Source organism: Hyperolius riggenbachi, chromosome 10, assembly GCF_040937935.1.
Source record: "Hyperolius riggenbachi isolate aHypRig1 chromosome 10, aHypRig1.pri, whole genome shotgun sequence".
Classification (NCBI taxonomy): Eukaryota; Metazoa; Chordata; class Amphibia; order Anura; family Hyperoliidae; genus Hyperolius; species Hyperolius riggenbachi.
In genome coordinates this window covers 10,067,430-10,079,461 of record NC_090655.1, presented here as the reverse complement: position 1 = coordinate 10,079,461, position 12,032 = coordinate 10,067,430, and the positions used below count along the sequence as shown (strand labels likewise).

General features: G+C 47.8%; 1 protein-coding gene across 2 annotated transcripts in view; it reads right to left on the bottom strand.

The window, feature by feature from the left end:
• The window catches only part of CNNM1 (cyclin and CBS domain divalent metal cation transport mediator 1), an 89,840-nt gene that overhangs the window by 29,134 nt on the left and 48,674 nt on the right, over positions 1-12,032 (bottom strand). The window contains exons 5-7 of one of the 2 annotated variants that reach the window (XM_068257895.1): positions 10,547-10,646; positions 9,241-9,288; positions 5,759-5,821 (exon numbers count right to left, since the gene is read on the bottom strand). In XM_068257895.1, coding sequence (XP_068113996.1) covers positions 5,759-5,821; positions 9,241-9,288; positions 10,547-10,646 — 211 coding nt within the window. The remainder of the gene's footprint in view (positions 1-5,758; positions 5,822-9,240; positions 9,289-10,546; positions 10,647-12,032) is intronic. The other variant, XM_068257896.1, reaches the window with a different exon arrangement.

The following is a 12,032-nucleotide window of genomic DNA, read 5'->3' as shown; positions in this document are numbered from 1 at the left end:
TGTAGTAGTCCTCCGGGACTCAGGTGCTCTATGGGCGGTGTAGGCATCGGCCATTTCCGCAGCCTCATCCACTGTCTTTGGTTCTCGATCCAGCACAAACAGCCGGACCTCAACAGGACAGGTGTGTAGGAACTGGTCTTTTATCATCAGCTCCTTCAGGGCATCCAAGGTTTCAACTGACAGTCCTTTTAGCCACTGCTGGAAGGCAGTGCGCAGGTTGCACGCGTGATCCAGGTAACTGTCATTAGGACCTCGCTGCACTGTCCTGAAACGTTTTCGATACACCTCTGGCGTGAGGTGGTATCGTGCAATGATGGCTTTCTTAATTGCCTCAAAGTCTGTTTCTTCCTCCTGGGGGAGACTCACAAACGCCTCCAGGGCCTTGCCTCTCAGCCCTGGTGTGAGGTATCTTGCCCACTGCTCACGGGGCACCCCATACTGCCGACAAGTCCTTTCAAACCCCTGTAGGAAAGTGTCTATGTCAGAGTCCTTGTCCATAGCGGGGAACTTATCCAGGGGGATTCTGTGGACTCGCTCACCTTCGCGTTCTGCGGGTCCAGCAGACCGGTTCTGCTGCTGAAGTTTAGCCAGCTCCAGCTGGTGTTGCCGTTCAGCTCTTCCCTCCTCTGCCCGGAGTCTGTCCCTCTCGGCCTGGAGTCGCTGGGCAGCTTGTTCCCTCTCTGCTTGCCGATGTTCCAGAATCAGCTTTAGGCGCAGTTCGGGCTCAGCCGAACCTAGTAGCTGTAGGTCGGCTTCCAGAGATGTCATCTCCGTGTTAGGTGGATCATCCAGGACATCGTCTCCACTCGCATCCTGTGGCGGGAGCGATTCCTCCTCTGGCGTGTCGTGAGCTGCATCTGCTGACGTTGAAGCACGGGCTCATTCTGCCTCATCATGCTCCTCGAGCGCACGAACTAACTGCTCCTTAGTCTGGCCGCTCACCGTCTCGATGCCTTTGTGCTCACACAGGTTGAGTAGTATCTCTTTGTTTTGCCTTGCATAGCTGGATGCTTTCTGAGCCATCGTGTTGCACAAAATAAAAAGAAAAAAAAAGGGGGGGAGGGAAAGCAAACACCAAGTGTGTATCTTTGAACAAAAAAAAACGTATATAGATTCTGCACTGAGTAGACTTCTGTAGGCTAGTTGCTTCTAGCAAGCTTCCAGCCTTTAGTACTCAGAATAGCGAGCTAAACTGCGTACTAATGTACTAAACGATGCCACCACTGCCAGCCAATTATGTCAAGAACCGGCCCGCGGCACGCCTGCGTATACGGTTCCCGACTGCGGGTTTGACCAGATTAAGCGGGGAACAGCCTTATTTAAGCTACAAACAAGGCTGGAACCCCTCAAAACACCTCTCACTGCCACCACTAGCGTTGCTAGACCCTTCCACTCTGCTGTCGAGTCCCCAGCGCGCACTCCGCGTTTTCGTATTTGGGTCAGCTTTGCGCTTAGGCCAAATACGGGAACGCCACGCACCCACACACACACACAGTTACAATCTTACACTGTCGTGAAGCAAAGACCCACTAACAGTCGTTCCGAACGATACTGTTAGCTACTCGCACTGGCGTTGTTCGTACGTTGGGTCAGCTGCGCGCTTAGGCCAACGTATGACAAACGCCCCCACACACAATGCAATTACAATTTCCTACGGTAGTGTTGCTCAAGCGTACAATTAGGCATGAACTTATACACGGTTACACTTCAGTCTCTTCTAGGCTATGAGTGTTAGTTTAGTACGGCAGAAGTCAAACTTATTAAATAATAATTTAATATTTCAGAAAAACATAGACAGTGCAGAACTGAATATATACAAAAAGATTACAAAAAAAAACAAAGTAAAAATAGTTACAAGATAAAATGTACAAAGATAACACACAAAGCGATTTTGCTTACCAAAATAAACGGGAAATAAACGTACCAGCGTATCGATCTGGTGTTGTTGCGGGCGGTACGCACTTCTGGTCAGGAACCAGGTTAGTTCTAGCCGTGTGAGCTACCTCCAAGAACTACAAGTTGTGGCTATCCTAGCTGCGGTTTTATACTATGAAATACGCCTGGAGGCTGTAAGCCTGTGTGGACGGGGGGAAGCTAGATTTAATAACATCCTCAGACATAATTTGATTTCCCAGAGATCTCACATCCACATGTGAACAGTGTCCTATACAACAAAAGACTTTGTTAACCTCCAATCTCCCCAAGTTACAGGTGACAATTGATTAAGGCTTTCACATTGCAGCAGGATGTCCTGTGTGATCTGCTTCAAAGCAACTGTCTGATTAAGTGTTTCCTAATTACCTGTTTTCTGGCTGTCCAGAGGAACTGTATGCTAATGTCCCAGCCCCCTGCTTCCAGAGAAATTCACTGCAAATGTAGTACAGCCAGATAACCATCCCTTCAAAGCAGAATACACATGTGAGATATAGCAGACAGAAAATGACAGAGATATGTTCCTGTATTTCCTAATATCATCAGCACCTCAATATATTCCTGACAGGAGGTTCTTATATTGTTTGTTTGTTTTTTTACCTAGGAGATTTTGGACTAGGTGTGAGCGAGAACCTCCAGCAGAGGGCAGGGGGTGAGAGCAGGATATGCGGGGTTAACTCACCTGGCCACCACTCGCACTTCGATGCGGTCTATGGTGCGTTCCATTGGCTTACACTTCCACATACGGTTCTGGAACTTCCAACTCTGAATGCAGAAGTGTTAGCCGATGGAAGGCATCGGAATGCAGGCGGTGGAAGGCAAGAGCTTATCCCCCTCTTGCCTCCCACACTCTGCAGGATGTTCTGCTTTTTGCAAGTGCGCTGTTCTCGCCTATCCATAATTTGGACCCCACAAGTACCCTTAAAATGGGATACAAAATTAAAGTACACTTGAATAATTTTTTTTTTTTAAAGGGGTAATACTTACCTAAGTAGGGGGAGGCCTTTGGATGGTCTGAAAGCTTCTCTAAGCCTATTCAACTGGCATCAGTTTCTTCCTGCCGCTCTCCCATGGATGAGCGGATCCCTACTGGGCGTACATGGATAAGGTCCGCCCATGCCCAGTAGAGTGAAGCTGCTTGTGCATGGCGGTATTCCTCTGTGCAGAAGTGCTTCCTTCTCCAGGTATAGGCGGAGCTTACTCACTTGTCCAGACTGGATGCGCCGGTCCACCATTGGGAGTGCGGCAGGAAGGAGATGATTTGACTTGCCCTGTAAAGGGACCCTGCACTGGATTGGTGGGCTGCAGGAGGGGGCGTGAAGCCTCTGGACCATTCAGAACAGCAGAAGGTGGCCATTACTGATCTAGCACGATGTATCGCTAACACTCCCCTCAATGGCATCTGTACACATTCATGATGCTCAGCCAATACATCAGGAATGACAGTTTCCGCTGAGGAATATCTATAGATTGAGCGTAGCTTGCTACTTTAAATAACCACTAAGAATCACTTTCCACTGCATGTGTTTGGATGCAATTTTTTAGAACGCCATCAGATTTCCAATCCCAACGTTGTCAACACTTTAATATACATGCAGGGCTGTGGAGTTGGTACAAAAATTATCTGATTTAAACTCCGACTTCGACACCTCAGTTTATGAAACCACCGACTCCAACTCGGACTCCGGGTGCCCAAAATGGCTCCGACTCCACCACCCTGGCAATGATGTCCCGACTCCGGGAGCCCAAAATGGCTCCGACTCCACCGCCCTGGCAATGATGCCCGACTCCGGGAGCCCAAGATGGCTCCGACTCCTCAACGCAGACTCCTTAGTCTAATACTTACCAGGGCTTTGGAGTTGGTACAAAAATCATCCGACTCCCAACTCCTCAGTTTATGAAACCACCGACTCCGACTCGACTCCAGGTATCCAAAATGGTTCCGACTCCCTAGCTCAGTATAAATCAAACAGCGGCGTTTCTACTACGGCGGTATGACTGCTCCAGCGCACTGCCTGCTGCCGCTTTTGAGAGTTTGGTTTTGTTTAATGACAACCCCCTCAAAAATGTATACAACAAAAAAATATAAATTTCCCTTTTTTAATATTTTCCTGGATTATCCAATTGAAAATGCAAACGCAATGGCAAATTTAAAGCACACCTCAAGTGAGAGGGATATGGAGGCTGACATATTTATTTTCTTTTAAACAATGCATATTACCTGGCTGTCCTGCTGATCTTCTGCCTCTAATACTTTTAGCCATAGATCCTGAACAAGATCAGGTGCTCTGACTGGATTAGCCGCTTGCTTGTTTCAGGTATGTGATTCAGACACTACTACAGCCAAATAGATCAGCAGGGCTGCCAGGCAACTGGTATGGTTTAAAAGGAATCAAATATGGCGACCTCCACATCCCTTTCCCTTCAGGTGTCCTTTAAAAATGTCTCTCAAACAGACATAAAACAAATGACAGTGCTCATAGGCTGCAACTGAATTGTAGACCAACAGAGGCATGCAGAGCCCCACAGGTGCTAAATACATGCCTTGCATGCAAGTACATGACTAGTACATGATTTGCATCTGATTTGCATGCAAGGCATGTATTTAGCCCCTGTGGAGCTCTGATTGCCTCTGTTGGTCTACAATTCAGTTGCAGCCTATGAGCGCTGTCATTTGTTTGATGTCGGTTTGAGAGAAATGTGTATACCATTTTATGACTAGCAGCACTAGGAATAAATTGTGTTTTTATTGTTAGACTAGCGGTAGGTCTTCCCCGAGAGGACCCGTCACCGCCGTGGGGAAGTCTAGTAGGGAATAATTTGTGCACATATTTATACTGAAGCTAACGTCCTCCTTTGCTGTACCTGTTTGGAATGCAAGTTGTGTATATTAGTCCACATTGTGGAGCTCTGCACATCTATTGCAGGTAGTCAATTTGGGTGCAGCCCAGCTCTGTTTGGAAGCGCTGCCAATGTCTCCTGCTGTACAATCCTTTAAAAATTTGCAAGTTTTAATTGGCAAAAATCCCAATCGTATCACAGTGTGTTTGTATCAGGGCCGGATTTACCATAAGGTATGTAGGCACATGCCTACAGGCGCCTGATGATGGAAAGGCGGCCCACTACCCTCCCCTCCCTCCTTCCTTCCCTATGCAGAGTCCCAAGTGGAGCATAAATGAGGTCACTCACCCAGCTTTCAGCATTCCACTGACCAGATCTCCCTTCAGTCAGTGGCATCTCTAGCTACTTAATACTGAGGGTACATCTGGCTACCTAATACTAAAGGGCACCTGTAGCTACCTATGATGGGTAAAGAAGTGACAGCTGGGCCAGCCAGCACACTTGTAGTGCAGTTCAGCAGGTGTTTGTAGATGCATCGATGGTGAAGTCTAGGGTGCTATGACTATAGGCTCCTGTGAGGTAAACCCGGGCCTGGTTTGTATTGAAAACAAGCCAGCTAAAATGTAGGAGTCCTGGGTTCAAATCCTGGCTCTTCCGACTCGGTAAGCCAGCACCTATTCAGTAAGGAGTTCATTGGGCAAGTCTCCCTAACACTGCTACTGCCTACTGAGTGCGCTCTAGTGGCTGCCTCGCAAGCGCTTTGAGTCCGACAGGAGAAAGGCGCTATACAAAAAAAGGAATTATTAAAGGAATTAAAATATCAGAAGCAAAGAAAAAGAACACAGAAGGTTGTTTGAGTCATGGAAAGGTTTCTGTGGCCATCTTACATGCACACCAAGGCTTAGCTTCAGAAGAAATTCATATAGTATACACATATGAATCCAACCCATTTTCATACACTGTAAGAGTCCAGCCATGCAATTACCTGGGGAGCCGGCCAACGATTCCCCTCTGCTGAAAACGAAGGTGCGAGATACGGACACGGGTACTGAGAGGGCAGAGCAAAATCACCAGTAAGAAGAGTCTGAGGGATAGATGGGGAGCAGGGCAACATACAGAATGACAGAGGAGCCAGCCAATCACCATCACACAGAATGACAGAGGAACCAGCCAATCACCATCACACAGAATGACAGAGGGGCCAGCCAATCACCATCACACAGAATGACAGAGGAACCAGCCAATCACCATCACACAGAATGACAGAGGAGCCAGCCAATCACCATCACACAGAATGACAGAGGGGCCAGCCAATCACCATCACACAGAATGACAGAGGGGCCAGCCAATCACCATCACACAGAATGACAGAGGAGCCAGCCAATCACCATCACACACAGAATGACAGAGGAGCCAGCCAATCACCATCACACAGAATGACAGAGGAGCCAGCCAATCACCATCACACACAGAATGACAGAGGAACCAGCCAATCACCATCACACACAGAATGACAGAGGAACCAGCCAATCACCATCACACACAGAATGACAGAGGAGCCAGCCAATCACCATCACACAGAATGACAGAGGAGCCAGCTAATCACCATCACACACAGAATGACAGAGGAACCAGCCAATCACCATCACACAGAATGACAGAGGGGCCAGCCAATCACCATCACACACAGAATGACAGAGGAGCCAGCCAATCAACATCACACACAGAATGACAGAGGAACCAGCCAATCACCATCACACACAGGATGACAGAGAGGAGCCAGCCAATCACCATCACACACAGAATGACAGAGGAACCAGCCAATCACCATCACACACAGGATGACAGAGGAGCCAGCCAATCACCATCACACACAGAATGACAGAGGAGCCAGCCAATCACCATCACACACAGGATGACAGAGGAGCCAGCCAATCACCATCACACACAGAATGACAGAGGGGCCAGCCAATCACCATCACACACAGAATGACAGAGGGGCCAGCCAATCACCATCACACACAGAATGACAGAGGAGCCAGCCAATCACCATCACACACAGAATGACAGAGGGGCCAGCCAATCACCATCACACACAGAATGACAGAGGAGCCAGCCAATCACCATCACACACAGAATGACAGAGGGGCCAGCCAATCACCATCACACACAGAATGACAGAGGAGCCAGCCAATCACCATCACACACAGAATGACAGAGGGGCCAGCCAATCACCATCACACACAGAATGACAGAGGGGCCAGCCAATCACCATCACACACAGGATGACAGAGAGGAGCCAGCCAATCACCATCACACAGAATGACAGAGGAGCCAGCCATTCACCATCACACAGAATGACAGAGGAGCCAGCCAATCACCATCACACAGAATGACAGAGGAGCCAGCCAATCACCATCACACACAGAGTCACAACACACACGAGAGGCTCAACAGCTGCACAAGCTCAGAAAATGGGTTGCTTACTTTCTGAATTAGCAAAACAGCAGGAACAGTTACAAACAATTTCATAGGAAGGCAAAAAATAAAAATAATATACTATATTATAGCATTCACACACCCACCTATAGGGGCCCATACACCTAGCGATTTTCCCGGCGATATACAGCAGATTTGATCACTGTGATCGAATCTGCTGTGAAATCGTTGCGCAAACGCTGACCGAACGATCGATTTCCGTCCGAAATCAATCATTCCCGTTGATTCCCGTCGATCCGTCCGTGCGGAAGATTTTGCTCGATCGCCGGCGGGTCGGGAATGCGTCGATAGCGACGTTCGAATGCCCGACGCAAAACAGCGGCAATACATTACCTGCTCCGTCGGTGCGAGTCCCCGCTCTCTCCGCTGTCTTCTTCTCCGCGCTGGGCTCCGAGTCCGGCAGGCTTCACTGAACTTCCTGTCCAGGCAGGAAGTTTAAACAGTAGAGCGCCCTCTACTGTTTAAACTTCCCCCGGACAGGAAGCTCAGTGAAGCCTGCCGGACTCGGAGCCCAGCGCGGAGAAGAAGACAGCGGAGAGAGCGGGGACTCGCACCGACGGATCAGGTAATGTATGCGGGGGAGTGGGGGTGAGCGACTGCTCCACAGATTGTGAATCGGTTTCAGGCTGAAATCGATTCACAATCTGTTTGCAGTAAAGGCTGCCATACAATCCCTCTCTGATAAGATTCGGTCAGAGAGGGATCTATCTGTTGGTCGATCTGATGGCAAATCAACCAGTGTATGGCCACCTTATGTGAGTATATACATCCTTAGCAATTTGCTTTCCTGAATCTTCCACGATTCTGCACTATTGGGCTGCTGGTCTCCTTTTATCTTTTAGATGAACTTGGGGTTGTTATAATCACAGGAGCCATCCACATAATCTATCTTTATGTAAATATACCAGTTTTTCAGCCTTTCTTAGGTTCCAGTCTATGTGATTATACAATATTATTCCGCCACTATGGAGTAATGAACATAAAAACTAAGCCCTCCGTATTCATGGAAGTTTATGCCTGTGACAAGGGACTCAAGTCATAAGGAGTTTAGGCAGTTTTGTCTTTCTTAAATAGACTCAGATAGTTTTGTGAAATGCATGGCCAACTGCGTTGCCGCCCAACCTGAAAGCGTGTTCAGGTCCTACAAGCTTCTATTTTGCTTAATTTGCAGTTAAAGCGGAACTGAACACTGAAAACAAAAACAAAGTGTTTACTTACCTGGAGCTTCCGCCAGCCCCGTGCAGCCTTCCTGTCCTGCGCCCGTCCACCACGATCCTCCATTCTCCCGCCGCCAGCCCCGTGCAGCCTTCCTGTCCTGAGCCCGTCCACCACGATCCTCCGTTCTCCCGCCGCCAGCCCCGTGCAGCCTTCCTGTCCCGCGCCCGTCCACCACGATCCTCCGTTCTCCCGCCGCCAGCCCCGTGCAGCCTTCCTGTCCTGCGCCCGTCCACTACGATCCTCCGTTTTCCCGCCGCCAGCTAGTTTTGTTACCGTCGACTTGGAAGTTGATGGCGACTGTGCCTGCGCACCCCGGGCCACGCATATCTTTGTGTTCCCTTCCGCAATAGCGGACTTCGCTAATAGTGCAAGACGCTATTGCGGGCGGGAACACGAATAACGATATGTGAGGCCCGGGGCGCGCAGGCGCAGTTGCCATCAACTTACAAGTCGACGGTAACAAATCCAGCCGGCGGCAGGAGAAAGGGTGATCATGGAGGACCGGCGGGGGACAGGAAGGCTGCAAGGGGCTGGCAGAAGCCACAGGTAAGTGAAACACTTTGGTTTTTTGAAGTATCCAGTTCCGCTTTAAGCGTACCTTTGTGGCGTTGTACGTTAATACAGTATTTCACTTTGATATCAATACCAGTAACACCAACGCTTGTCACTGAACCAAAAGGAGTCCCCAGAGCTTCTGTAGAAAGAGCTGTTCTATAAAATGTTTATATTGCCAGCGGCCGACATACTTACAAAGGAAAGACGACCCTGCGAGACTTCCAACTTTTCTGACATCATTGTCTGCAAAGCAAAATAGACACTCTTCAGTATAACCTGCAGCTTCACAACAGGAAAACTGCTACAACAGACAAGCCTATAATTTACTATAGGTAGCATTGGAAGATCACTGCCTCACCCAATAACCCCTGTGTCTCCTTCCCTAGTGTTTCCACCCCACTACCCTCTAGATTGTAAGCTTGCAAGGGCAGGGACATCCTCCTAGTGTTTCCACCCCACTACCCTCTAGATTGTAAGCTTGCAAGGGCAGGGACCTCCTCCTAGTGTTTCCTCCCCACTACCCTCTAGATTGTAAGCTTGCAAGGGCAGGGACCTCCTCCTATGGTTTCTTATTCTGCTGTAATTTACCACATGACTGTATACCAATGGTAGTGATATCTCAATCCACACCCGGACACCAGGACACCCGGGGCGAAAATAAACAAATGAAATAAACGATTGTATCTATCTTCCTTCTCCTAAAATGACTTTTTAAGATATTCCACAGTTTTATTTTAGGTTTGAATCTACTTTTTAAGTTTCAACTGTTTTATTGTTTTTGCTCAATGAAAAATTCATTGAAGTATGCCAGAGCTAAAATCTATGAACTATTGACCCTTTATATCTCTTTCCTGCTCCCAGAAGCCATTTTCTTCTAGGAAAGTGTTTTATAGTTGGAATTTCTTATCAGTGAGGGTCACACTGTAGTCACTTCCTGTCTGAGTCAGGACTGAGTCAGCCACTTACATACCTGATGTTTAACTATTTCAGACAGAGAAAGAAAAAAAGGAACACAGCCTAGTTATTAGTGTGCCTGGCACTGTACCCATATCTATCTCATCATATCACTTCGGGTGTCCTTTAACCATGTATTTCTATTACTGAATGTCATGGCTGAACAGTGTTGTGTACTTCTCATGTATATATGTTCCCCAATAGTTGTGTACAGTGCTAGGGAAGACGTTGGCACTATGTAAATAAAATTAATAACAGATGCTAGCAATATGCGTAATTCATGACATCCCTGTAGGCAGGGAGGGAACCTCAGAACGCTGGTGAATCGGTCTAGTATAAAATAACTGCAGTCCATCCAGTCAGATTATGTAGCTGGAATAACCTCCTACTGTCACATGTACAAGAAAAGTCAGCATGTGATGTGCTTTCACTCTATTTTGTCTGGCTACCTCCCACCCTCTACCTCCACCCAAGCCAGCATTTGGTAGAAAAAGATTAGTACTGAACAGATCTCGCTTTCTAGTTTATGAATGGATGGGCACTGTACCAGAGGAAACAGTTGTCATGATGGCGGGAACTCCATAATATGTGAATGCGCCATTCTCAAATCGTAACCCTTCTTTGCCAACTTCTACTTCCACTTTACCCTGGAAGAGACAAAAAAAAAATAAACAGTCCAGTGTTGTGTTTGTTCTCCAAAGATTCCATAACTCCGCAATATTCAGAAAATGCTATTTAATTCCTATCACTAGTAACAAACAGAAAGAAAGAGGTTATACTTGTTAATTTGTTTCTGTCACTGTGACATAATAAAGCAGACCTGTCACTAAAGCCACACGAATGAATTTACACATCAGCTGTACATAACCAAACTTTTGTATTTTGGAAACAAAAAAACCCCTTCCTCCTTGCCATCCATTTCTTCTATACATTGCTTGCCTAGGCACAGGATGGACTCCCCTGATGAAGGTAGAAAGATGGCAGGGTTATCTAATATCACCGGGTAATGTAGAAAGAAAGACGAGCCTGCTACACAACAGCGCTTGCTTTGCATTATTCTTCTATCACTAAAGCCGTGTTGGAGCATCCAGCTTGGAAGCACAGGGTGTAGCATATAAAACCGGCCCTTGCTGCCTGAATGAGAGCGCGAGTACATAGGCAGATGCCGGACAGCTCGTCTCCACGCCCCTGCTACTTGCTTTCTCCCTGCTGCACGTGTGTGTGTGTGTGTGTGTGTGTACAGTGTGTGTGTGTGTGTACGTGTGTGTGCGCGTGTGTGTGTGTGTGTGTGTGTGTGTGCGCGCGTGTGTGTGTGTGTGTACAGTGTGTGTGTGTACAGTGTGTGTGTGTGTGTACGTGTGTGTGCGCGTGTGTGTGTGTACAGTGTGTGTGTGTACAGTGTGTGTGTGTGTGTGTGTACAGTGTGTGTGTGTGTGTGTGTGTGTGTGTGTGTGTGTGTGTGTGTGTGTGTGTGTGTGTGTGTGTGTGTGTGTGTGTGTGTGTGTGTGTACAGTGTGTGTGTGTGTGTACAGTGTGTGTGTGTGTGTGTGTCTAGTGTGTGTGTGGTTCCAGGGTTTATTTCAGCCTATGTCGCCAGTATTTGCTGCTGTATGAAAATGTTACCCATATGGCAGTGGATACCATTGACACAGGCGACAATAAACCCCGAGACCACACATAAGGAGCAAGCAAGTCACAGGCCCAGAGAGGCGGGCTGGCATGCATCTGCCTATACTATCACATGCTTGTGCACGTAGCAGGAGCCGGACTTATATGCACCACCCTGTATTTTTACTCTATAGACATCCGCCTACATAACCGAAGGCCCCATGACACACAACTAACCTTACTGCAGTCACAGGAAGCATCGCTGCTGCGGGGTCATCGAAAAGTTGCTTCTCTTTCTGGTATTGGATAATGTGTGGGACTGTTGGAACTGTAACGCTACGTACACAGTGGATAGTTGACCCACAAAGCAGTTTATTGCAATCGCTTAGGACGATGATCAACACTGTTCTTTGGAAAGGGAGCAG